At 41.4% G+C, this 27,703-nt stretch overlaps 2 protein-coding genes across 5 annotated transcripts in view; one reads left to right on the top strand and one right to left on the bottom strand.

Moving 5' to 3' along the window:
- Positions 1-1,356: 1,356 nt before the first annotated feature.
- Positions 1,357-27,508, bottom strand: asb13b (ankyrin repeat and SOCS box containing 13b). 2 transcript variants are annotated; one of them, XM_085282622.1, is made up of 7 exons: positions 27,407-27,508; positions 11,267-11,351; positions 7,228-7,427; positions 6,955-7,105; positions 5,002-5,136; positions 2,612-2,803; positions 1,357-2,522 (listed from the first exon to the last, which is right to left on the bottom strand). In XM_085282622.1, the coding sequence occupies exons 2-7, from the start codon at positions 11,298-11,300 to the stop codon at positions 2,374-2,376; spliced, it is 861 nt and encodes a 286-aa protein (XP_085138748.1). In that variant the 5' UTR covers positions 11,301-11,351; positions 27,407-27,508; the 3' UTR covers positions 1,357-2,373. The 2 variants fall into 2 exon arrangements, with proteins under 2 accessions (XP_085138748.1, XP_085138747.1); XM_085282621.1 differs by lacking the exons at positions 11,267-11,351; positions 27,407-27,508 and adding an exon at positions 8,085-11,250.
- tasor2 (transcription activation suppressor family member 2) overlaps positions 25,663-27,703 on the top strand; it is a 32,770-nt gene continuing 30,729 nt past the window's right edge. The window contains exons 1-4 of one of the 3 annotated variants that reach the window (XM_085282618.1): positions 25,663-26,236; positions 26,540-26,688; positions 26,979-27,074; positions 27,165-27,237. In XM_085282618.1, coding sequence (XP_085138744.1) covers positions 26,203-26,236; positions 26,540-26,688; positions 26,979-27,074; positions 27,165-27,237 — 352 coding nt within the window. In that variant the 5' untranslated portion in view covers positions 25,663-26,202. The remainder of the gene's footprint in view (positions 26,237-26,539; positions 26,689-26,978; positions 27,075-27,164; positions 27,238-27,703) is intronic. The other 2 variants (XM_085282619.1, XM_085282620.1) reach the window with 2 other exon arrangements.

Here is a 27,703-nt window from a genome sequence, read left to right as displayed (position 1 = left end):
GTGCAGTGTTTTCAACCCATCAAAAAGGTCTTGGCAGATTCGGCAGGGTATGCCTAACCGTTATTATGGTGGATGGTAGGTGATATGTTTAAAAGCTGGGTAGGACGTTCTATGACAAACCACTGGTTTGTATTTATGGGAGGGGGTGTTACGGCCCTAGCTGGGCCTCCTGATACTGCCCTTGTGTGGGCGCGGTGTTTTTCTCCACCTCCTCCTCTTTTGCTCCACCCCCCGTCTCTCTCTTGCTCTTCTCTCTCCCCAGGACACAGCTGCTGCTCATTGGACTCATTTACCACCTGGGCCCAGTCAGCAATCACCTCTCGGAGGTCATATAAGCTGGGGATGAGCTGTGAACAGGGTGGGGTGTTCTCTGGTGTCTCGGCGTTGTGTGTGATTAGCCTGCTCAAAGTGTGGAGTTGTGGAAACAGCATAGCTGCTTTGCGTGAGTAGTGTGGGCTTGTGGGCCTTGGCAGCAGTAAAGCCAGCTGCTGTTAGTGACAGGGTGAGCTTGTGGGCCCCTGGAAGTACCTCCTCGTGGTGTGGAGTTTTTGTTTGGTTATTGTGTTCTTTGTTGTTGCAACCCTTTTTCTCTTTTTCCAAGTGTTATTGGTAAAACGGCGTTGCCGGCTCTTTATGTTAAGATGATCTATAATAAAGACTATTTTATTTACTGAAAACACTGGTCTGTTTTCCTTTCATTCTGTTCTGGACTCATTTGTTACTGGTCCCCTCACTCACATGCCTAGACCCTTTCGGGGGGAACGTAACATTGTGAATGTGGAGATGTTATATTGGTTTCACTGGTAAAAATAAATAATTGACATGGGTATATATGTTTTTTGTTAAGTTGCCTAATAATTATGCACAGTAATAGTCACCTGCACACACAGATATCCCCCTAAAATAGCTAAAACTAAAAACAAACTAAAAACTACTTCCAAAAACATTCAGTTTTGATATTAATGAGTTTTTTGGGTTCATTGAGAACATGGTTGTTGTTCAATAATAAAATTATTCCTCAAAAATACAACTTGCCTAATAATTCTGCACTCCCTGTATAACCTTTCACAATATTAGTTCCTGAAAACGCAATTTCAGATCATTTCCAGCTAAGCATTGCCAACTGGTGAAGCTTGGTTCCCAAACCCATTAGGGAACTATAGGGGTTTGTTGTTGTTTTTTCAAGTGGATGTTTTTTAAGTTGTTTTTTTTCCAGTGGAACTTTCCATTCATTTCACGCAGTCTGTCAATTCCAAAGGAAATGAAGTACTTGTAAATCTAAAACAGTTTTGTGGGTGTTTAAAAATTTTTTTTTTTTTTAAATGACGCTTGAAGTCCAATTAAAACAACACCAAGTTATTTTTAAATTCATGTGGTAGTCATCTGGTATTTATTTACACAGATTTGATAGAGGTAGAACCATCTGTATTATGTACAAATTTACATTAAAAATAAATACTTACAGAATATATACAAATTCATATTCATATGCAGTCCTAGTAATCAAACCACACAAGACAAGTATTTTCTTGTCATCTCAAACTCCACAAAGCAAACGGTGTTATATCAACACAAATTATTCCAAGAAATGTGAAATGATGAGTGGTGCTCCCAAAGCCTCTGAATACACACAGGTGCGCTCCGATACTGATACCATTTCAGGACTTGGTATCAGTATGGGGTGGGGGTTGGGGGGGGGGGGGGGGGGGGGGGGGGAGTACATGAATTCAAAACTACTAATAATGGATATTAAAAGGTAGAACTTGGCCTGTTGCAACAAATACACACCGGGAATGTGCCAGACAAGTCGGCACACACCACCACAGTTCTCAAAGGACATCTAAAATATGGAAACCCCCTGTGTAAGGTTGACACTTGCTGTGCATGGCCTTAAAAGGCAAAAATTAATCTTTCGGTCTTCGCACAGAGCAGCAAATTGCTTGCCTAAATTGTGCACAACCTACCAAGGAACAAAGCCCTAAACACTAGAAGGTGCGGAGATTTTTCTCGGTATTGGGTGGAGCAAATTAGAGGAAAAGGGCATTAAAAAAAAACATTTGACCTAACATTCATTTGATGCAGAGGCTAAGGTTTGCCAACTACGTCAAACGTCAAGGCTAAATACTGCAGGGTTTTCTTTCCGTTTGTCAGAATAATTTGTTGCTGTAGCTATGACCTTAAAAAAAAAAAAAAAATCCCATTTTCAGTTTGCTTAGACAAAAAGTCATTGTATTTAACTGAAAAAAATAAAATAAAATAAAAATCTATACACCCATCTAGTTTGGGAAATGTGTGGTATCACTGTCAGCTCAAACATCCTGTCACATGATTTTCAGAAGAAAGGGCCACAGGAACAGCCGTTGCAACCAGCGATTAAATTTCAATGACTGGAGCCGGAATGTAAGACAGGAAGCTTATGATACGATTAGGCAAGTCCAGCCTAGAAACAACTTTATGCGCTCTTGTGCCGAGAATCCTCCTCACTGCCACCCTGCTGATCTGCTGTAAACTCAGGGGGTATTCTAAGACAGAAAAAGCCATCTCAAGTTATGCGTCACTAGTGTTCTTGATGGACTAAAATAAACAGGATGTACTCTAGGTGGATACTCACTCTCAAAGAACTCGAGGCAGAGATACGATGGGGATCCCAGAGTGGTGTAGTGGATAGGTTTCTTGTTCAGGTTATCCGTGGCGTACACATTCCCCCCAAACTCCACAAGCAACTCAATCAAATCTGTGTTTTTTGCCTTGGCTGCGTGATGAAGAGCTGTCTCGTGGAGCTTGGCAGCATTCACGTTTGCCCCTTTCAAAAAGGAAAACAAACTTCTAAGAGAGAGGAAAGCGCTGCTGATGCCCAAGGTTGTGTTTTTAATAGAAATTATAAACATCATAATCACTTTATATAGCAAGAAATATATTTGACACCAAATATTACAGTAAAAAAAATATATTATATACATATATCCTGGTAATGGCTGCAGGTCCTTTTCAGTAAGTCCATTACTATCAATGTTGTTTGCTGACCTTTTTAGCCTAAATGTATTATAAAAAAACCGACTGAGCTAGCTCTCTGTACAGATAAGAGAGGAAGCTTCAGATCCAGTGGGGTATGCTTGTAGCTGCTACTACTGACAGACGTTGGAACAGTGAAACTGTGGATGGATCCACTGATACAATTATTAATAGAGGATACTGAAAGACGAGGTCCACGCTCAAAGTCTAAAGTGCTACGCATAACAATGAAGAGAAGTCAACTTCCTGTGTTTAGATGTTTAGAAATACGTGTCCTGTTTGTAGTTAAGCTGTGAAGGTAAAACTTGACTGTACAGAAAATTATTTTTCGTCTTATTCAGAAAAAGTTTAAAAATGCCGGTACCCTGCATGCCATGCCATTTTAAGTTTTAGACTGAGAGTTACATACATGCCATGTACAAGAGATTTTATTATGGAACAAGCCATGATATCATGGTTATAATAATGCTGTCATTACTAAGTAATGCAGCATGTTTTGTTTCTGCTCTAAAAACAGCTTATTAGTCCTTTTCTTTTTTTAAAGAAGCACAGATAAGCCAGCATATCACACTAAATTATCTCTAATCCATGATGACTGAATAGTACATCATAACTGTAAATTTCATTAGCCGTGGTGCGCAGAGGAAACGCCAGAGATCCTTTTCAGTGATTTGAATTCGCTTAATCTTAATATCGACAAGATATGCAGTCACACGAACCTTGTTATGGACAGGCAGCCAGTCAGCTCATTTTTACAGAGAGGCAACTATACTAAAGTAATAATACATCAAGAGCAAACAAAGTAGCTGTGTGAGCTAAAAATCTGATGGTAATTTATTGCATTGATAAATCCATCAAGTTCAAAACAATCTCCAACAACACTGGCTGAAATGCAAACCCAAACCGTGACACAGCCTCCACCGTGTTTTACAGATGGTTGTAGACACTGTCATGCCTCTCTCCTGACCTCCTCTGTATATGTTCATGATTCAAACCAAAAATTACCAATTTGGAATTATCACTCCATAAGACTTGTTGCCCCCAATTTGAAAAAATTGATCACCTGAAAGGCCAGATGCATCTCTCACATCCGAAATACTATATTATGTCTGTCAAACTTTTATCTTTAGCATTTGACACAGATTCGTTTTACCCAACAATGTGCCAGTAACAAAGTCCTTAAAGATACCAAAGTTTTCAGGGCTAACTGGACACTGTTTCGTCTTTTTTACGCTTGAATGATTCATAGTGTTCAGTGGTTTAAGCAAGAAAATATTCCCATAAAAAAGGTCAGACACAAGGACTGGGCTGAATATGAGTGAAAAAGCAACCAATATCCAAAGAAACACTTTGAAAGGTCTTTGGCAAGCCTGGAGAACTATTGTTTAAGACCACTTTACAAAAAGATAGTACAAGAATATCCGCCTAATTGGCAGAAAAATATAAAGAAATAAGGAATAGCCCAAGACTTAGTCACATTAACGAATTTCATTAAACTAATGTGTAAGAGAGAGTTGCAGTCCCAGTGGTGTTTAATGGTCTGCGAGTAAAGAATAAATATAAAAATAGAATCCAAACACTGGCTTAATCTGTGCAAATGTGATATAAAGTCCATAAGTACAAAGAGGTGCTCTGTTGTAGAACGACAGATTACTGCTAAAGCTACAGAACCTTAAAAATAACTGGAAAAATGTCAAGAAATAAAGTTGGATTCAATAATCTATACTCATTATAGATTTTGTGAATCCATCAGGGAAACAAAAAAAGATATACCATAAAATAAAGTAAAAATTACAAAATTTAGACCCTCCTACTATATGAGCACACAGGTCTGATTGATGAATCTTCCACTAATGTGATGCTATTCTCAGAGAATTCAGGTTCACAGGTTAAGTTAGCATGGCGATATAACCTGGTAATAAGTGAACCACCCTGAAATTTCCCTGAAAAGCTCAAATCCTGCTTTGTGGTACAGGCTTCTGGACTCACCTGCGTTGAGGAGAACTTTGGCGCAGTCATAATGTTGCCTGGCACAGGCTACATGGAGCGGTGTCCCATAGTGGCAGTCATGGGCCTCCATGTGAGCTCCTTGATTGATCATGAGCTGAACACAATCTGAATTCCCTGATATTTACAAAAAAAACAAACACAGAAAATAACTAATTCCAGTTGTATAAACCTAAAAAGTTCTGCAGTTGAGCAAATGTTGGCGATGCAGGTAGGTACATTTGGAATTTTTGGCAGCAATAATTATTAGTATCAGAAGAATTAGTCCTTTTCAGTGTCCCTCTCAATGCATTTGTAACCATGTGTAATGCCATTAAGAGAATCACAGCTGGACTTTAAGAACTTTTTTCTTATAAATATTAAGCTGAAAATAGTTGTGAAACTCAAGGTGACAGTCTGTAAGTGGTTTGTTCTGCATCCTTCCATCTTTCTACAGAGAACCTGAAGGTCGGCACAAAGACTTTTTTCCCAGGACTGCTTTCCAAATAATTTTGTCCTACATGTTCCAGTCATTCCGATCCATATGAACTATATATCTTTAACAGGTGAAGCTGTGCATGCATACGGTTATCTTTTTGACTTGGGCTGTGTGGTGTGCTATCTGAAGCTTTGGTGATTCTATGACAGATGGACCGGGAACATAGTAAATTCCACAAGAACAAAAAAATAAACAAACAAACAAACAAACATCTCTGTGTCACTTTTGTAGTCATTATTGTAAAACGAGTATGTCACAAACCAAGCACCAAGCCTCAGGCCCTGGATGCAGTTTCAGTCACGTAGACATTTACATCATTGCAAAGCTGCGCCCACAATCACCGTCTGTCTTAACACTGGTCAGCGAGAGTCGGTGAACCTGCTCGTCTAGTTTTTTGGTTTTTTGTTTTAAATACAATGGAGAGGATTTGTGCAGGTGGAGCTACAGCTTTAAGTACACTGATTCCCATTGTATTCACCACCGGAGCCATAAAGGTCTCTGTTACAATACAGCTGCACTGTTTCTCCACTAGAGAGACCATCTTGCCAAAAGTGTTGGCTCATCTACCTTCACACCCAATTTGAATTCGAGTTACATCCCGTTCCTAATCCATGGGGTTTAATATAATGTCAGCCCACCCTTTGCAGCTATAACCATTCAAGTCTTCTGGGAAAGCTTTCCATAAGGTTTAGGTGTCTATGGGAACTTTTGACCATTCTTCCAGAAGTGCATTTGTGAGAGACACATGAAGCCTGGCTCACTGTCTCCACTCGAATTCTTCCCAAATGCCTTTTATCATGTTGAGGTCAGGACTCTGTACAGACCAGTCAAGTTCTTCCACGCCAAACTGGCTCATTCATGTCTTTATGGACCTTGCTTTGCGCACTGGTGCGCAGTCATGTCGCAACAGGTAGGGCCGACACCCAACTGGGGTCGAAAACCATTGCATGAAGCTCTCTACACCATGTTCTTGAGCTAATCTGAAGAACACATGAAATTTGGAGGTCTATAGCGACTGACTCTGCAGAAAGTTGCCGACCTCTGCGCACTATGCGCTTCAGCATCCGCTGACCCTGCTCTGCGATTTTTACGGGCCTTACCACTTTGTGGCTGAGTTGCTTCCACTTATTTATTATACCACTACAGTTGACTGCTGAATGTTTGGTAGCGAGGATATTTCACGATTGGACTTGTTGCACAGGTGGCATCCTATCAGGGTGCCACACTCAAATTCACTGAGCTCCTGAGAGTGACCCATTCTTTCACAAATGTTTATAGAAGCAGTCTGCATGCCTAGCTTCTTGATTTTATACACCTATGACCACGAAAGTGATTGGAACACCTGAATTCAATGATTTTGAAGGGTGACTGAATACATTTGGCAGTATAGTGTATTTTAATCAACTGACATGGCTTAAAATATGATTATGCACAATGTTGTGTTGGAAAACACACACCTCCCATGCAGGCTTCATGAAGAGGTGAGAAGGTGAACAGGGGAGGATTTACAGTTGCTCCATACTCCAGCAGCAGCTTGACGCAATCCAGACTTCCAGCTGCACACGCATCACACAGCGGCGTGCTACCATCGATGTTACGAGCGTCCACCTGAAGGACAGGGCCGTAATGACAGCACACATGCACCATGTTGAGCTACCACCTAAGCCACCAACTGTGCTTGATTCTCTAGTGACGTGCCGAAGTCAGGTAGCACCACAAAACCTCCTCACCTGTGCGCCAGCATCCAGCAGCAGTCTAACACACTGGGCCTGTCCCTGTATACAGGCCTCGTGCAGGGGGGTGATGGAGTCCACAGCCACTATGTTAACTGCGGCACCTCCCTCGATCAGCTGCTGCAACTGGAAGGCCCTGCCTTGTGCAGCAGCCTCGTGCACTGCTGACCGGTCTGTCCAGAATCCAAGGCCGTGTGCTGCAAAGATGTGAAACCAAACAAAACCTAAGAGCATCTATTCACAGTCAAGGGAAGGGGGTTGAGGGGATGTATGAGCGTTTATACTACTTCTTTCTAAAAGAAAAGCCAGAGTGTTTCTTCTCCTCATAAAACATGCAGCTCTTAATCCCATGTCAAGACAACTTTGTATAGAGTTAGCCATTAAATAACATAAAGGGATGACAAATGCGCAGAAAGGAGAAGAGGTTTGGGAACATGACAAAGTGGGAGAAAGTGGTTTCGCACAACCTAAACACAAATGACACTAGTGCTCTGCACGTGTGCAGCAGGGCCCAACCCACCTGAATAGCACATGTATTTGTCTTACATGGTGTGAGGTGTGCGTTATAATGGATCCACTGCTGAACTAGTTGCACAACAGGCAGTTCAATGCCTGCTGGTTTCAGCAACGAGCTTAAAGCGCGACGTCATGCTCTCAGACGAACGTCAACCAGTTTAAGATACCATGCTGGCTTAAGGCTAGCCTTAATCAGCATCGTCAAAGAAAGATGAAAGGAGGGCAATGAAAAGCTAATAAATCTAGGATCTGCTGGCATCATCGGGAAAATAACCGCCAGACTCCTTATTGAAACGGCCGTCTCGGTTACTGTTAGTCACCAACTCTAAGCTACTTACCGATTTCTCCATACAAGGACGGTCTGGCCCGTGTGATCTCCATTTCATGTTCCTGTTTTTGTCTCTCTCAGCAACGCAGATTTAGCCGAGCATGGTTTTCATTTTGAAGCAAAGCAACAAAAATCGAAAGGACTGCATTACTACGAGTACTACCACACACACCGTGCAACCCTGTGCAGAGTCTGAGCAGCTGAGGTTTCGCCTAAATAAACAACGCCGGGGAATTCTGGGATATGTAGGCGAAGGGTTATGATTATTACAGATAAATTAAAATAATAAAGGACACACACACACACACATTTATATATGTATATATAAAAATAAATATATATTGTATATGTTGTGGTTCTTTAGTAATGCAGAATAATAGGACATATGTATTTATTTGTGTAGCACATTTTTAAAATCCATTTTGTGGATTCAAAGCATAGACTGTATATAAAAGACGGACAGAGCAATGGGTTTTGGACCTATTTTGAAGCCTTGGTATTTTTCATTTTTGGAAGCAGAAGTTGCTACTTGTGATGCAACATGAAAAAGTCCACCAAAGATGTAGACCAAATCCCAGTGTCGTGATAGAAAGTGTACTCTGGTTTTTGCCAAAAAACAAAACAAAAAACAAAGAATCCGTAAATATTTAAAATGTTGATCTATATTGTGTCAAATGTATCTTATGAGATACTTATGAGTCTTATGAGTCATTTTGAGCCAGAAAGAACATTCCTGACACATTGTAGAAGCTGCAATCATTTTTTTTTTTGATTGTAGCTTTTGACTGACTATAATGTAGAACACAGAGAACAAAAAACATATAATTCCTTTACCTTCTTTTTTTATACAACCCCTTCACAACTCCTGTTGACTACAGCCGATAAGCAAAGATTTAAAACAAAACAAAACACGGAAACATTGGAAATCACTTTTTGGCACAACACCGGCTGAGCACAAAAGCAATAATGCAATCAGGAACCACCAGACTTTCCCATATTTCAGATGTTTGTCATCTTAGTGTCACTGTCTGCAAATATCTCTCCACACACTGTATCCCAAAAAATGCAATTTATTGAACTGTGTCTAATGCACAAATTGTTAATATACAGTGTACTGTTCTGCCTCGGTTCCTCATCCAGGAAACTTTTGGCTGACACTGTGTCTAATCAGGGGTTTCTTAAAAGTAAGAAACAGTTTACAAACACGAGACTAATATCTGTTTACATCATAACATGACACCTGTCAATCCATTATCCTGTTGGATGACTTATAAAAATGTGTAAATTGTTTTTTGTACTAAAGTGTAAACATGTTTTGTAATCCTTTAAAAATTGGTGTATTAACATAGCGTGAATCACATCACTTCTGGAGTCAACCCCAGTTTTTCACACTTCCATGTTAGCTTCCTTTTTCAGTTTCTCTACTTTATCTAATGACTTTAACCAGCAAATAAAAAAGGTTTACATCGCTGTCAATAATGTGGTATGTAAAGAACTGTTTTTTATTCATTTGGTTATGGCATGTGCCTGTTTAGAGCTAGCTTGGCGAGCTTTAGCTAGCATGACACATTAACTCATGATGTCACTTAAGTGCTATTTTATATTTCAATTGCAACTCCTAGGTTAGATAAGGTTAAGTAAACAGGTTAACTGTGGGATGGATTCCACCCTATTTCATGATCCATGGTAACAGTGGTTATTGGTGAGTTCATTCTGGTAGCTATTTGTATGGCCACAGGACTAACCATTAGCCACCCAGTTACCACTTCCCCTCAATGGAAAGGGAAAAGTCATTTAACCAATGTTTTTAGATTTTAGTTTTTTTGTTTGTTTGTTTGTTTGTTTTTCTGGAGACACCCTCATGAAGCATTAAAAATTAAACTTCCTCTTTCAGCTTTCATCTCTCTCGATCCTATCGGATCCCCAGCATCGTCTTCTGTCACACCAACCTTCTGCGTGTCCTCGTTTGCTGTAGGCTGCTGGGTTGAGCATTAACAACTAAGCCTTGCAAATCTTTTACACAGGAGGTTGTAGTCAAGGTGCAACATGTAAGATTTTTGGCCTTAAGCATTCAAGGTTAAACAAAAATTATCAACAAAATTTGAAGAAATAAAAGATCTGACTCCAGGTGAACTGTGTTGGAAAGATTTTTGCTGAAGTGAGCACGCTTGCTAGCTTCTCATACTTGCACTTTATATCTAACGGCAGAGCTTCTATTGTAATATAAATGGAATTACAAATTAGCTATCAGTGTTTGTGTTTACCATTGCCAGACAATGCAATGACACTGCAATCATTCACCAACCAACATGAATGATGATGTGACGGAGAAGCAACATTATATCAGCTTGCAATGACAAGGCCTCCAGTTCTTGTCTTCTTTAAGACCATGAGCACACACACACATTGTGGCAGTGTATGTTTGTCAGCGCTTGTTGTTCCGTAAACAAGCAAACCATAAGCATCAATCAGCGACCACACAGCAGTGTGTTTTGAAGCCGTTTATCAGACATGTACACTTCTCACCATCGTGTGAGTCTTCTTCAGAACACTTGTCACCTCCTCTCAGGCTTAATGGATCACATTTGCCAAATGCCTGTGAGATTCTGCTTATTTCATGTCTGTTTTTAGATGCATGTCATTATCCTGTTTGTGCAACCATGTCCTGTGATTATGACACTGCATGTCTTTCTTCAGAACAAGCTGATACACTTCTAATATCACTCTTCTTTTCTTCATCTCCATGCTGTGCATTTATTTTTACTTTATTATTTTCTGTGAGCAAAAACGTAATTTCACTTATCAAAAGATTCTCATTTTGTTTCATCTATCCAAACAATTTTCTTCTAGAAGCATTGTTATTTGTCAATATATATTTAATATCTTTTGACTTTGTTACGGTCTGTTTTTCCAAAGTTATGGTTTCTGGCTATAGAAGCCACTTACCTTTACAGAGTGCTGTAATCAGATACCAGTCCATCTTGATCTTGGAGGTCAGCTTTTATACTGTGTTTCAAGCATTTCTTTATTTGTCATTCCACAATTAGCTTAGCTAAACAAGGTACAAGTGACAGTCATAACAAAGGCATAGCCTCTCCAATTGTGTCATTCTCCTATCCACTCACAGGCTGGGTTCATCATGAAGCTTCTGTTTGTTCCTTGTAGCATGCAGATTCCGTCATGGTTACTTACCTGGAAAAACGTGCATAGATGCTTTTCTGCACATCACTAGCCATAGCTCTGCATTTGCTGGCCGCTTTCAAGCCATTTGTCATGTCTAAGAAGACAAGCAGAACACAAAAAATAAATCAACACAAGAGAGGAAGTAAATATGACTGTTTATTTCCTGTAGAACCCTTGAATCACAAATGTTGCAACGTGGGGGAAGATTATTCTTAAAGACTTTTTTTTAAAACATTTAAACATTTGCAGTCAACAGTAGCTTGACTAGAAACTCTAAGCCCAAGATCAAGAATCACCAAAAATTCACATTTTCAATATGGGAAAATGAGGTACAGAGACCAAAACTGTGCTTGTATCAGGCTGTAAAGAGGTATTTCTGTAGTAATGTCAGCACTACAGTAGAGATTCTGTACGTATGAGAAGCTAGCAAGCTAGTGGTCAAAAAGAACTGTAGCTTTGGCCATTTTAACATTAGCTTCATATTTTAGCCTTGGAAGTTTCCATCTGGTTAATACAGCTTCTCTGCTTTTTATATTCAGTATCTAACAATGAAGCTTTTGCAACATCTGCCTACTTCTAGGGTCTAATGTTATACTATGTAGGTTGTCATATGACACGGTGGTAAATAAAATAGAGGGCTAGGCAACCAAAGTCTTGAATGCCCACTAGCAATGAAGCCTCTGTGACAAAGTGATGCATGGCAACCAAATTGCTTTCTGTGTAAAAACCCATTTACACACTTATTTTATAGTCTGGTTATTATATTGGCTAGCAGCTCAGATCAGTCTTTGCTTATAAGTTGATCATAGGCAATATCCCTCTCTCAGCAGCAAGACATCTCCCCCCCCTCCCCTCCTCCCAAACATCTCCCAGTGTCACAGTGGATCAGGTCAGGAGGCAACTGAGGAAGCTTCGCCCCAGAAAGGCAGCAGGCCCAGACAAGGTGTGTCCTAGGATGCTTAAGGCGTGTGCTGCTGAACTTGGGGAGCCGCTACAACGAGTCTTCAACCTCAGTCTGCGACTGGGGAGAGTGCCCGCCCTATGGAAGACATCCTGCATCGTCCCGGTCCCTAAAAGGAACCGGCCCAATGAGCTGAATGACTTCCGACCGGTGGCACTGACGTCACATCTTATGAAGACTCTAGAGCGGCTCTTCCTCAACTTCCTCCGACCACAGGTACAACATGCCCAGGACCCACTACAGTTTGCATACAAGGCGGGTGTCGGAGTGGAGGATGCCATCCTGTACCTCCTACACAGAGCCCACTCACACCTGGATGGGGGAAAAGGCACGGTCAGGATACTGTTTCTTGACTTTTCCAGTGCCTTTAATACCATCCGGCCCTGTATGCTTCAGGAAAAACTGAACAGGATGGAGGTGGACCCCTGCCTGGTGGCTTGGATCTCCGACTACCTCACCGACAGACCACAGTACGTCAGGCTGAAGGACATCACGTCTGACACTGTGGTCAGCAGCACAGGAGCACCACAGGGAACTGTGCTGTCCCCTCTTCTCTTCACCCTGTACACCTCTGACTTCTGCTACAACTCTGAATTATGCCATATTCAGAAGTTTGCAGATGACACGGCCATCATGGGGTGTATCTGGGATGATCAGGAAGAGGAGTACAGAAGTCTGGTGAGGAACTTTGTCGCATGGAGTCACACAAACCACCTGCAACTCAACACCTCAAAGACTAAGGAACTGGTTGTGGACTTCGGGAGGTCCAGAGAAGGTCCACTGCCGGTTCAGATAGAGGGGGAGGAGGTGGAGGTGGTCAACAAGTACAAGTACCTCGGGCTGTGGGTGGACAATAAACTGGACTGGTCATTCAACACAGAGCACCTGTATAAAAAAGCCCAAAGCCGACTGTACTTCCTCAGGAGGCTGAGGTCTTTTAACATCTGCAGGAAGCTCCTGAGGATGTTTTACCAGTCGGTGGTTGCTGGAGTACTTTTCTATGCTGTGGTGTGCTGGGGGAGCAGCACAGCAAAGAGGGACTCATCCATGCTGGAGAAACTGATCAGGAGGGCTAGCTCTGTGGTCGGCATGAAGCTGGACACTCTGGTGACAGTGGCAGAGAAAAGGACATTAAAGAAACTGCTGGACATTATGGACAATGCCAGGCATCCTCTGCACACGGCCATAAACAATCAGAAGAGTCTGTTCAGTGACAGGTTGCTTCTCCCCAAGACAAGAACTAACAGACTTAAAAACTCCTTTGTCCCACACGCCATCAAACTGTTTAACTCCTCTCTGGAGGGGAGAGGGAGGGGAAACAGGAGGACAAAGGAGGGGGGAACAACTAAGCTGTAGTGCCTCTTCACCTCACTGTACAATACCTTGTGCAATACTTTTGTTAATAGTCAACAGTGCAATAGACTCAATACTTGAAATGTGCAATTCACTTGTATTTTTATTTTTTATTCCTATTTATTCTATTTATCCCCTTATCCTAACGATATGGTCAACAACCTGAAGGAGAGAATTCTTCAAATTGCAGATGAATATCCAACTGTGACAAACATTGTTCTGCATACAGGGTCAAACGATGTGTCCAAACAACAGTCGGAGGTTCTGAAACGGGACTTTACTGGATTATTAAACACTGCAAACTCTCTGAATGCAGCTGTATTCATCAGTGGACCTGTACCGCCGATCAGAGGAGGAGACGAGAGATTCAGCAGGTTGTTTACACTGAATAAATGGCTTATATCAGCATGTGCTGACCACTCAGTGCATTTTATCGACAACTTTAATATTTTTTGGGAACGCAGGCATCTGTTCAAAGCAAATGGATTTAATTTTAACAAGTCAGGGGTGAAACTGTTCACCTCCAACTTGTTTTATTCCATACGTCATCCATCCGTGCTTGGTGCCAAGGCTGAGATAAACGAGGAGTTATCTCATAAAGAGGAACAAACAGTACTCCAAGAACAGACAAAGCCCAGCAGAAACCTTGAGGAGGAGCTCCATTTGCCCCCACCCGGGAAGAGCCTCAGAAAGGAGAGACATCCATGGCATCTGAGGAAGAGCCTCAGAAAGGAGAGACATATAAGGCAAGAAGAGGGGTCCCTATTTGCCTCCAACTCTCTCAACAACACCAACGACCAGGACAAGGGACCACGACCTTCCCCAGTCCCCCAAACCCCTGACAGGCCATCACCCTCCTCCCCCTCCCTTTCTCCCTCCTCCCCACACCTGAAATTCACTGAGGAGATGATGGAGCGGGTCAATGCTGGGCTCAGATCTACCCCCCGTCCCAATCCCTTTTTGTCCCCCATAAACCCCCCACCAGAGCGGCCAAAGGTTCGCCATCGAGCCCCACCCTCAACAGAGCAATCGAAGTCACATTGCCCAGCCTCGCCCCCCTTAGTTCCTCTTCATGCCCTGTCTCCGCAGTCTGATGCGTGATGTGTGAAGGGTCCGGGCTGTGAGGATTATGGCAGTGATGACTTTTCCCAGGAGAAGCTGGGACCCTGTTTACTAGAAGGTTTTAAAATTTCTGTACTTTTAGGTGACAGGAGACATGTGGCCTGGTCAAAACACAGAGAGCTGCACTCTAAAAGATCTTTAAACATAGTAAACATACCTTGTGTGCCACAGACTGCTCCCAAACACGAGGGGACAAGTAATACCTCTAAAACACTTAAGTTGGCTTTATTAAACATTAGATCTCTAGCTGGGAAAACATTTTTAATTAATGATTTAATCACTGAGCACAGCCTTGATTTTATGTTTTTAACTGAAACTTGGTTGGACCAAAGTAACAGTGGAGCTGTTCTCATCGAGACGACCCCTCCTAACTACAGTTTTATCAGTGAGGTCAGGGCGAGCAGGAGAGGAGGAGGGGTTGCGGTCTTATTTAATGAATCATTTCAATGTAAGCAGCTATCTCCTGGAAGTTTTCAGTCTTTTGAATATGTGGCTTTACAGCTGAAGGCCCCATCCAAAGTTGTGTTTCTTAATGTTTACAGGCCTCCCAAATACTGCACAGACTTTTTTAATGACCTCAGTGAACTGCTGTCTGTGATCTGTGTTGATTTTGACTGTGTAATTATTGCTGGGGATTTTAACATTCATGTGGACAACCCTCAGGACAAAGGGACTAAAGACCTGAGTAACACTCTGGGCAACTTTGGGCTGACTCAGCATGTAACAGAGGCCACACATAATAGAGGACACACTCTTGACCTACTGATCTCCAAGGGCCTGAGCATTTCAAAGGTTACTGTGTCTGATGTGGGCCTGTCTGATCATTACTGTGTTTTCTTTGAAAGTAAAATCTCAGCCCACACAAATATATCAACAACAGTGATCACAAAACGGTGTATAACTGAACACAGTAGTGCAATTTTTAACCAGGTCTTCCCATTAACACCTGACCTGTCCAGAGGGTCAGTCAATGAGCTCGTCAATAGCTTCAATGCTAACATGTTAAATGTAATGGACACTATTGCTCCCATTAAGGTGAAGGTTATCTCTGGAAGGAAAAAGTCTCCATGGAGAAACTCCACACTGGTGAAAAATGAAAAAAGAGAGTGTAGGAAAGCTGAGCGCAGATGGAGAAAAACAAACCTCCAGGTTCATTATGACATTTATAAAGAGAAACTTCACAATTATAATTTACAACTGAGGAATGCAAGGAGGTCCTACTTCTCTGACATCATCACTAAAAACAGCCATAATGCTCGGGTCTTATTTTCTACAGTTGACAGGCTAACAAACCCCCCTGTGTCAGTGGCAGCTGAACTTCATTCGACCATGGCCTGCAATGACTTTGCCAAATTCTTCACTGAAAAAATCCAAAAAATTAGACAAGCAATTGGTACATCAACAGCAGATCCAGGATGTCCACCAAAAAACTGTTTAAACACCATGAAACAGTTTCAACCTATTAACAGCAAAGACCTGGAGGACATCTTAGGTCAACTGAACTCCTCCTCCTGCTGTTTAGATGTCCTGCCAACAAGTTTTTTCAAAAAGGTCTCAAAGACTTTAGAGTCAGACCTGTTACAGATCGTCAACTTTTCTTTATTATCAGGTGTGTTTCCAGAACCACTAAAAACTGCTGTAATCAAACCTATACTGAAAAAGGACAATCTTGACAAGACACAAATGAACAACTACAGGCCGATCTCAAATCTCCCGTTTTTAAGTAAGATCATTGAAAAAGCAGTTTCTCAACAGCTCAGTTACTTCTTAAAACAGAATAATTGCTACGATGCCTTCCAGTCAGGTTTTAGACAGAACCACAGCACTGAAACCGCTCTGACCAAAGTGTTTAATGACATATGTCTGAATACAGACAGTGGAAAAATGTCAGTCTTAGTTTTACTGGATCTCAGTGCAGCATTTGATACAGTTGACCACAACATATTACTCAAACGACTGGAGAACTGGACAGGTCTTTCAGGAACTGTACTAAACTGGTTCAAAACATACTTAGAAAACAGGAAATACTTTGTATCAATAGGTAACTTCACATCTGAGCAGACAAGTATCACATGTGGAGTTCCCCAAGGTTCCATCTTGGGACCCCTTCTGTTTAACATCTACATGCTCCCACTGGCACAGATTATAAACAACAACAAAATAAACTATCACAGCTATGCAGATGACACACAAATATATATCACAATGTCACCAGGAGACCGAGGCCCTGTACAGGCTCTTGGTAAATGCATTGAGGAAATCAATGACTGGTTGTGCCACAATTTTCTCCAGCTAAACAAAAACAAAACTGAGGTAATAGTCTTTGGCACCAAAGAAAAACGATTACAGGTCACCAGAGAACTTCGATCTATACATCTAAAAACCACAAACCAGGCGAGAAATTTGGGTGTAGTGATGGATGCAGACCTAAACTTAGAAAAACACATTAAGACAATAACAAAGTCAGCTTACTATCACCTCAAGAATATTTCAAGGATAAAAGATCTGATGTCTCAACAGGACCTGGAAAAACTAGTCCATGCATTCATCTTTAGTAGGCTTGATTACTGTAACAGCATCTTTACAGGTCTACCTAAAAAATCAGTCAGACAACTACAGCTCATTCAGAACTCTGCTGCTCGAGTCCTCACTAAGACCAAAAAAGTGGACCACATCAGTCCAGCTCTGAGGTCCTTACACTGGCTGCCTGTCCGTCAGAGGATAGACTTTAAAGTTCTGATGCTGGCCTATAAAGCTCTGAATGGTTTAGGACCAAAATACATCAATGACCTCCTGACCCAGTATGAACCATCCAGATCCCTCAGGTCATCTGGATCCGGTCTTTTATCAGTTCCCAGAGTCAGAACCAGACACGGAGAAGCTGCATTCAGCTTTTATGCTCCTTATATCTGGAACAAACTCCCAGAAAGCCTCAGATCAGCTGAAACACTCAGTTTATTTAAATCCAGGTTGAAGACTCACCTATTCTCAGCTGCATTTGAATAAAGCACCAAATCCACACTTTAAGCTTAAATTTCAAAACTTACATTTAACTACTGATTTTATCTCTGATTTTATCTGTTTTGATTTTATATACTGTTGTTTGTTTGTTTGTTTGTTTATTAATTAGTTAGTTAGTTTATTTGCTTGTTTTAATCAATTTTAAATCATGCTTTTTATTTGTTCTTGTTTCTAATGTCTCTGTAAAGCACTTTGAATCACCTTGTTGTTGAATTGTGCTATACAAATAAACTTGCCTTGCCTTGCCTTGCCTTTGTATATTTTATTTATATTTGTCTCTGTATTTACATATGTGTGTGTGTGTGTGTGTGTGTGTGTGTGTGTGTGTGTGTGTGTGTGTGTGTGTGTGTGTGTGTGTGTGTGTGTGTGTGTATATAACAATTCTGTAACTGTAACTTTGGTCGTTGCTGTGCTTTTTGGAAGTCGAATTTCCCAGAGGAACCCACCCGAGGGTTTAATAAAGTTCTATCTTATCTTATCTTATCTTATCTTATCTATAAAAGACAGCTACTTCTGCAGCTGCAAACTGGTTAGTGAAGTCTTGTTTTGAAGCCTTTTGATGAGCATTTTTGCCATTTTGTTGTTTTGAAACCCTATGTTATGAAGAAGGGCACATCAGACTGAAATTGCATTGGCTAATGACTTGTCAATCACAAATCATTAGCTCATGACAATATTTTGGACAATATACTTTCTAGCACTTCAAATGGCAAAATTATTCATGTTTTCCCAAAATGAGAGAGTAACATAACCGTGGTTGCCATTAGTTTTTCATGTACTACAAATATTTGGAAGAAAAAAAAACCCCGAAAACTACTAGTCCAGTAATAGTAAAACGTGGAAAAGTTTAACGCAAACCAGAAATGTAAAAGGTTCACCTTCAGAGTAAAAGCTGTTCCTCAGTGCTGCCACCAGTTTGTTTCAAAAGGCACAACTGGTTTGCAACGTGTCCGTAGACACGTCTGTTACTCCCATGCAAACTGGGACAACAGCAATATGCTAACAAGGAGGATTTCTTCCAGCCAGTTGGGAAATACTCATTCTTCCCTCATGAGTGGGTGCTGCCAGAAAGTCACAGATAGAGTGGGTGAAATGTTGTCGCAAGAGCGGAGGTGAGATTGATTTTGAAAGCTTGTGATACTGTGAGGGCTGGAGGGTGTTTTGTTGGTAGGGGAGGTGGATCAAGGAGAGAGGACGGATGGCAGTGGCGTCTGCTGGCAAAATTGGTTGGAGCAATGCCTAAAACCTCTGAGGTGCTTTAACTGTCAAAGGTTTGGAGACCTAGCGAAAAACTGTAAGGAAAAGAGGAGATGTGCTCAGTGTGGTGGAGATCACAAATATGGGAAATGTGGAGATGGAGTTCAACCAAAGTGTTGTAGTTGTGGTGGGAGTCACAGTGTTGCGTATGCTGGATGTGAGAGAATGAAACAAGAAAATCATATTCAAAAAGTGAGGGTGGAGAAGAAGATCTCCTATCCTGAAGCAGTGAGGGTGATGAGAGTGAGTGAACAGGTCAACGTCAACCCAGGACAGGGTGCATCTCGGGATCAAAGAGTTACCCGGATCAACACAAATAGTGTGGTTATTGATAAGATGGCATTGGTTACATTCATTGCAGGAGTGATAAACACCACAGCTGATGTGAGATCTAAGCAGGAGAAAATTCAGCTCATTGTTAAGGCGGCAATTAACCACTTGGGGTTAGTAGGACTGACATGGGAAGAAGTGAGGAACAACCTCAATTATCAGTCAAGTCAGGAAACATGATGTTCTTTTACGTAATCGTGGTACTTATTCTTCAATGGAATGCAAGGAGTCTGTAGGTCAATGGCCAAGAGTTGAAGCATTTCATCAAACTACTTGATGTTAAACCAGATGTCATTTGTGTACAGGAATCTTGGCTTAAATCTTCTTTGGATTTTGTGTTGTATGGTTACAAGATAATAAGAAATGACAGGGACCGTGGTGGAGGGAGAGGGTGTGCAACGTTTGTCAAACAAGACATTCCATATAGACTCCTGGGTAAAGGCAATGATTTGGAGTATGTTGTTATTGACGTTTGGTACAGGAATGAACCAAATCTTATTGTGAATTTCTACAATCCTTGCGCCAGATTGGAGCTGCTGTGTCTTCGTTCAATTGAAGGAAGTGACTGTCGTAGAGTTATTTGGTGTGGGGATTTTAATGCCCATAGCAGAGTATGGGAAGGCACACACACAGATAAAAATGGTAAGGTAATTGAGGAATTGATGGATACATGCAATTTGGTGTGCCTGAATGATGGTAGGGGGACCAGATGTAATGTTGTTAATGGAACAGAGTCAGTTTTGGATTTAACTCTAGTCTCAACTGTCCTTGCAGGAATAAGTCAGTGGACCATCAGAACAGACACTACCATAGGCAGTGACCATTATCCTGCTTTCTGTGATGTTGGAGGGAAGATACAGGTATCTCTAAGAGAGGTGCATAAGAAGTGGAGTTTTCATAGGGCTGACTGGACAAAATTTCAAAAATTATGTGAGGAAACGATTGACAAGGTTGATGAGTCTGGTAGCGTTGATCAAATGAATGATCAGTTTATTGAAGTACTTATGGTAGCCGCCAAGGCCTCAATCCCAACCAGTAAAGGTAAGGAAAGTAGGACTTAGGTGCCATGGTGGACAGAGGAATGTCGAATTGCTGTAAAGGAAAGAAACAAGGCGTTTAAATTTCTCCAAAGAAACCTTAACAAGCTCTGATTGCATACAGAAAAGCAGTGGCAGTGGTCAGAAGAACAGTGAGACAAGCAAAGCGGAGCAGTTGGAGGTTGTTCTGTTCTAAAATAGGAAGAACCACTCCAGTGGGGGAGGTCTGGGGCATGGTCAGAAGAATGGGAATGGGATTACCCAGTTCTATCTTCAGGCCAACAGAACTTTGTAACAGCTCAGGAAAAAGTGGAGGTTATGGTGAAAACTTTTGCTAAGATTCATAGCTCTGATAACATATCAGTGTTGGGAAAAGACAGAATGTGCCAAACTAAAACACGGTATTTGGAGGATTTAGTAAGAAAGGCACACATAGACAGTAGTTTGGATGCAGTGTTTTCTCGGGAGGAAATGGTGAGAGCACTTCAAAAAACGAAGCCCACAGCCCCGGGAAAGGATCAAAATTGTTATTTAATTTTGAAGAACCTTGGTACGAAAGCGCTTAATAAACTGCTGTGTTTGGTTAACACAGTTTGGATTAAGGGTGAGCTCCCAAGTACTTGGAAGGAGGCTGTTATTGTGCCAATAAGAAAACCTGGGAAGGATCCATCTAAACCAGATAGCTACAGACCAATCGCTCTTACATCAAATGTGTGCAAGTTAATGGAACGTATGATAATGCAAGACTGTCCTTTGAGCTGGAAAGAAAAGGGGCTTTAGCCAATTACCAAAGTGGTTTCAGGACAGCTCGGAACACAACTGATGCTATTATTAGACTTGGGAATGTTGTTAGGAAAGCGCAGGCCAATAAAGAGTCTGTTTTGGCAGTGTTTTTGACATAGAAAAGGCATATGATATGTTGTGGAGGGATGGGCTTTTAATCAAGTTGCATAAGTTGGGTATTGGTGGCAGGACATTCAATTGGATCCAAGACTTTTTATCTGGTACGAAGATCCAAGTGCGAATTGGGTCTACAATTTCTAGTCAGTGCACGGTTGAGAATGGAACGCCACAGGGCAGTGCGATTAGTCCCCTGCTTTTTGTTATAATGATCAATGATGTTTTTTCTGATGTTCCTGAGGGAATTAGGAGGTCTTTGTTTGCTAATGATGGTATGTTATGGAAAAAAAGGAAGAAATATTGAGCACCTAGTGGGCAAGGTTCAGGAGGCTGTTGGTGGTTGAGTGGGGATTTGACTGGGGATTCAGGTTTTCAGTGGAAAAAACAAAAATGATGTTCTTTACCAAAAGAAAAGTGAGTGAGACTTTGACATTGAAACTGTATGACAAGGTAATTGGGAAAGTGAGCTCTTTTAAGTACTTAGGTGTTGTGTTTGATTCAAGACTGATATGAAGGGAGGGAGCATATTAACCAGATTGAAACCAAATGCAAAAAAGTTATTAATGTTATGAGGTGTGTAGCTGGGAGGGGTTGGGGAGCGAGCTCTTCTGCTTTGAAAAGACTTTACCAGGCATTAATTAGATCGGTCTTCGATTATGGGTGTTCAGCAGCTCCTTCTGTGTTGAGATGTTTGGATGTTCTGCAATCGGAAGCCCTTGGAGTGTGCTGTGGAGCTTTTAAAACGTCTCCAGTCAGTGCCCTACAGGTGGAGATGGGAGAAATGCCCCTAGATCTTTAGATTAGATTAGATTAGATTAGATTAGATAGAACTTTATTAATCCCTCGGGTGGGTTCCTCTGGGAAATTCGATTTCCAAAAAAGCACAGCACCGACAGAAGTTACAGAGTTACAGAATATTATATATATATATATATATATATATATACACACACACACATATATATAAATACAGAGACAATATAAATAAAATATACGAAGGGGATAAATAGAATAAATAGGAATAAAAATAAAAATACAAGTGAATTGCACATTTCAAGTATTGAGTCTATTGCACCGTTGACTGTTTACAAAGGTATTGCACAGTGAGGTGAAGAGGCACTACAACTTAGTTGTTCCCCCCTCCTTTGTCCTCCTGTTTCCCCTCCCTCTCCCCTCCAGAGAGGAGTTAAACAGTTTGATGGCGTGTGGGACAAAGGAGTTTTTAAGTCTGTTAGTTCTTGTCTTTGGGAGAAGCAACCTGTCACTGAACAGACTCTTCTGGTTGTTAATGGCCGTGTGCAGAGGATGCCCAGCATTGTTCATAATGTCCAGCATCTTAGGAGGACGCAAGTGTCTGTGAATTACTGGGTTCATCTTGGTGGTCATGGTGACGCACATCCCACAAAGGAGGTACTTTTGGAATTCTGGGAGTATGGAAGAAGTCAGAAGGATCATTTTGGAAAGGTGGGGAATCAGTGGGCTAAGGAGTGTCAAGTGTATGAACTTAAAATATGTCCTGCAGGAGTGTTCCCTGTGGTTCCTTCATGGTTACTGGAGACCCCTCCTGTGCACTGGTACTTGCTGGATCTGAAGAGAAAATTGAAAGGAAGAGTCGATCTTGTTTCAGCATTTCATTTTCACAGCTTGAATGAATACCCTGAGTGTATTCATGTGTTCACGGATGATGCTAAAAGTCCAGATACAGGAATTACAGGGTTTGGAATAGCAGTTCCGTCAAAAAATATTGAAATAAACAGACGCACTCCGGATGGACTGGCAGTGTACACGGTTGAAATGGTAGCAATTTTGGTAGCATTGAAATGGGTAGAGTGTTCAAAAATCAGGCAGGTGGTAGTGTGTTCTGACTCGGCAGCTGTTCTTTCAAGTCTACAATCATTTTGTTCGAAGACAAGGCAGGGTATGCTGTATATTATTCTGGAGACTATAAGCAGAATAAGGTGTTGTGGTGGCAATATTCAGTTTCTTTGGGTGCCAGCTCATGTAGGAATCAGTGGAAATGAAAAGGTGGATAGGTTGGCAAAAGGAGCGTTGACTAACTAGGACTGAGATGGAAATTAAAAGCAGCGGATCTGAAGCAAAAGGTATTGTTTGGAGGCAGATGATGGGAGAACATCAGACAGGGCTTTGTGGAGTGTGCCAGGAGGAGGAGGAGATGGTAGAGCATGTAATACTGCGGTGCAAGGGTTATGATGTGGAGAGGAAAGTTCTGCAGAATAGATTGAAGGAGCGGGGAATTGAGGAATTTAATCTGTGTGTTGGAGGGTAGTAGGGCACAGGTGAGGGAACTGGTGGGGTTTCTGAAGGATATAGGTGTTTATGAAAGAGTGTAGGGTCTTTTTTTTTTTGGTTTTGTATTGTTTTTTTGGATACAGATTGTAAGTCACTGCTGTCAGACTCCATAATAAAGACTTTAACTGATCAAGCACACACATCCATACATATGCAATAATACTAAGTGCAATAATCCTTTCTGTCATCGTTGTATTTTTACTCAGTTGTATATAGTATTTGTATTTGTATTCTATTTTTATCTTATTGTATATTTATTTTATTTTATTCTACTGTATATAGTATTTTATTCTATTCTATTCTGTACAGTTGTGTACTGTATTTATTCTTATTGTATTCTAATTTTTGCCTCATAACTTTTGCACTGTCCACTTCCTGCTGTGACAAAACAAATTTCCCACGTGTGGGACTAATAAAGGTTATCTTAAGCTGTAAGTCTGACCCATACTCCGGAACAGTAGGAGGCGGTAATGCTCCTTTACGTTGGTTGCCAACCGCCGTTAAACACAAAGAGGAAGAAGTCACAGATAGGCCTCTAGGCCTGTGTGCATACTTGATTGGCGTCGCATCCACTGTCACAAGCCACAACTTCTGCCAGTGCTGCATATCTCAATTTTTGCAACCTGGCATGTTGTGTTGCTGCAACCAAAGGTTGGCTGAAGACACAGCTGTAAAGCCGTATCAGTGTTTAACACTGTTTTTTAATTCTATATCAGAACAGAAGCTCAGAGATTTACAGATTATACAGAGGGAGATGTTGCAATGGTCAGATGTGAGAAGTCAGAATTTCTGAGTTCCCAACCAAAATTTGAACCTGACGTTAACAATCCAACGTGGTAGCATGGGCCATAAACAGTAGCAAAACTGTAAAACCAGGCTCTATCCATGCATCAGTGTTTTTAAGTAAAAAGTAATAATATAATGGATTGGATTTATATAGCGCTTTTCAAGGCACCCAAAGCACTTTACAATGCCACTATTCATTCACACACTGGTGGAGTCTGCCCCAGGGTAGCCACAGCTGCCCTGGGGCAGACTGACAGAAGCGAGGCTGCCATATCGCGCCATCGGCCCCTCTGGCCAACACCAGTAGGCGGTAGGGTAAAGTGTCTTGCCCAAGGACACAACGACCAGGACAGAGAGCCCGGGGATCAAACCGGCGACCTTCCGGTTACAGATACGCTTCCCAACCCCCTGAGCCACGGTCGCCCATAAGTAAGTATTATGCCATATTTATTGTGATATCTGGAAAAATAAATACTGTTTTTTTTTCTCACTTTTTCTGGAATACGCTAACTCAGGATTGATGCCATTCCCGAGTTCTGACATCTAAGATCCAAGTTATTTGGAATAGTCTAAGTCTTTTTGGAACCACAGCTATCACCCCAGGTGGCCATTAAAAAGAATGCAGGTTCGAAGCACGTCTGCACTGGCTTGACTCTTCAAACTAGGAAGCTGTGTCTTTGTCCAGTATGCAGAAAGGCTATTTCGAGATAAAGGAACATATCAAATATTTGTTTTTGTTCAGCTCACAGTGTTAACTTGCACTGCACATGCTCTTAGCATAATGAGAGGAACAAACAGATGTGCAGAGGAACTAGGCTGTCATGTGTCTCAAAGGGTGAACTATGGACTTAGAGCAATGTCCCACTCCATGTAAAAAAAAAAAAAAAAAAAAAAAAAATCACAATGAAGTAGGTACTCAAACCAGGTTATTAGTTAGGTGCTGTAACCTTTGATAGCGATATAGGCGAAGCTGCCCACCATAACATAGCAGTCTATACAGAGAAAACCTTTTAAATAGACTCATGCAGAACACGACCCCCCCCCCCCCCTTTATTTTATTTATTTTTACTAAACAGGCAGCTGCACATTTCCACTAGTTTTTATAGCGATTAGTTAAGTTACCGTGAGTATGCCTGTGCATTTGGTAAACAGGATTTTCCAGGAAACCAAATTTCATGGGAACGTGCTAAAGACGTGTTAGCACTAATCTCCATAACTCCCCCCGCACCTCCCGTAGTTTATCTAAACCGTGTTACGGTGTTCAATCAGCCATATAACCCATCAAACCAGTTGATAACGAGTTAGCGTTCAAATATAACCCCACGGTGTTAGCTTGTTTGTTGTTATAAATCAGTATTTCTTCGCGAGGAGGAGGGAAAGGGACAGGAAAAAACGGACACGCACACACACAGGAGAAGTGAGCCGCAGGCGCAAACTAGCTTCAGCATTGCTTCAGCAGCTGCCTTGCGAACACAGTTCGGTGTAGACTTTCAAGATGGATGCTTCGCCTCGATAGGTTTCTGTTTCCTTTTTGAAACCGACGACAGTAACGCCGAGTCCCCACGCGAGGAGGCATGTGGAGGACTGAGGGGCTTTCATGAGTAAACAGACGCGTTGTTTATGAAACGATAAACGTGAAGCTACGTGGATATTTTTGCTTCTACGTGCTGTGGACAAACAGCTATTTTCTAACTTCCTGGTTTTCGTGTAATATGTCTATTGAAACGGCGGCGACAGGAGCTCGAGTGACTTTGAAAGGTTTATCTGACGTGGGATACATGGGATCTAATTACCGAGTTGTGATGTTTGAATCCGGGGAGAGCAGTTTTCAGCGAAAGGAAAAGGGAGGCCGACAGATTTCATAAGCAATGGAAAGTGGGAATGGTGGTGCCTCGAGTAAAGGTGATGAGCCCTTTCCCCCCACCAGCACCACTTATACGACTTTCACTTCAAGATTTAAAAAAAAAAAAGTCGTGTGATGGGAGATTTTTCTCCTGCTTTACTCGACACCTGCTAATGTTATGTGTTAAAACTGAAAATAAATGCGTAGATAAGGATATCCAATGGGGACAGCCTGTTCCAGGATTGAGAAACAGCTCGGAGAGTTTTTTTCCCCTTGGTTGAAATCCAATCCGCAGTTGCCTGTAATTTTCCAGTCTCTCGTGGATTTTGCGCTCATGTTTGCATTCTGTCCACTTTCTTTAGGTGTCTTGATACCTGTGCCAGACTCTTCTGACATCTTTAAAAACAGTATCTTGGCTCCACTTCAACGTGCATACTTGTATGATGAGTCGAAGCAGTGTTTCAGATACAAGTCTGCTGTTTTGGTAAAGAATCCAACTTTGGAAGAAAAGGTTAGTCTAAGTCTTTCCCCAGCATTTAAGTAGATTTTTATATAGCCCCAGTATAACCACATTTAAATAACACGTGGTCGTTAAACCCCACCAGATGGTATCTTATACACATGCGGTGGGTTTTGTTTCTCTTTTATACATATAATATTGAAGATTTCCCCTCTTTTGAGCTCATAAGAAATCCCACAAGGGTAAAATTTCTCATGCCTGAAACAGGAACTGCTCTTACATGAAGCACAGCCTTTATTCTGATTTCCTTATTTCTTTTTTTAAAATTTGTTTTGTATCAGTACAATGCCTTCCGAGCAAAAAGGAGAGACGCTGGGTATTCAGACGAGGATCTAGAGGAGTCCTATGGCTTTTTGCTCTTTGACGATGTCAACAAGGTACAGACTGGAGGTCACAGACACAGCTGAGAAAACGCACACAATCAACCGAATCCTCATACCGTGCTCCTTTTTTTTTTTGTTTTAAAGGCTAACGCACTCCGAGAAACCGGTGTGCTCACTGGAAATAGCACATGTACAACTCTGGGAGATCCTTCTAAAGGTATATATATATATATACATGTATTTTTTATCCTCCACCGTGTCCTTCCCTCCCTCAGTCTGAGCCTGATATCATATGATATCTATGTGTTAAAACTCAACGTTAAAATCTTATTCTAATAAATTCCTTAGCTGTAAACCTATAACAATACTAATAAGCAGGATTTTACCTTAAAGGCCAGATATAAGTTGTCCTTCATGTTTGCAGATCAAGCTAATAATAGTCCATGTTGTTTGTCCAGTGCTGCCTTGTTTTGAAAGTGAAAGCAAATTAAAGCCCCGAATGTATACAAATGAAAGTGAAAGAATGTGTGAAACAGAAACTATACATTACATGAGGTTTTCGGGATATTGGTGTTTAAGGAAGATTGTGGCATTTCTTTCTGTTTTGCACTGCGAGTTGTATTCTTGTTAGCTCTGTTTAGCCTTAAAACTCCCAGTTTAAAATGCTGCTGGGACACCCACGG

The sequence above is a fragment of the Mchenga conophoros genome, linkage group LG7 (genome assembly GCF_057382185.1).
Source record: "Mchenga conophoros isolate Kocher_MC1m ecotype Shallow Benthic linkage group LG7, M_conophoros_male_GT1.1, whole genome shotgun sequence".
Lineage (NCBI taxonomy): Eukaryota > Metazoa > Chordata > Actinopteri > Cichliformes > Cichlidae > Mchenga > Mchenga conophoros.
Note: the sequence above shows the minus strand (reverse complement) of the source record. Positions and strands in the feature narration are given on the sequence as shown.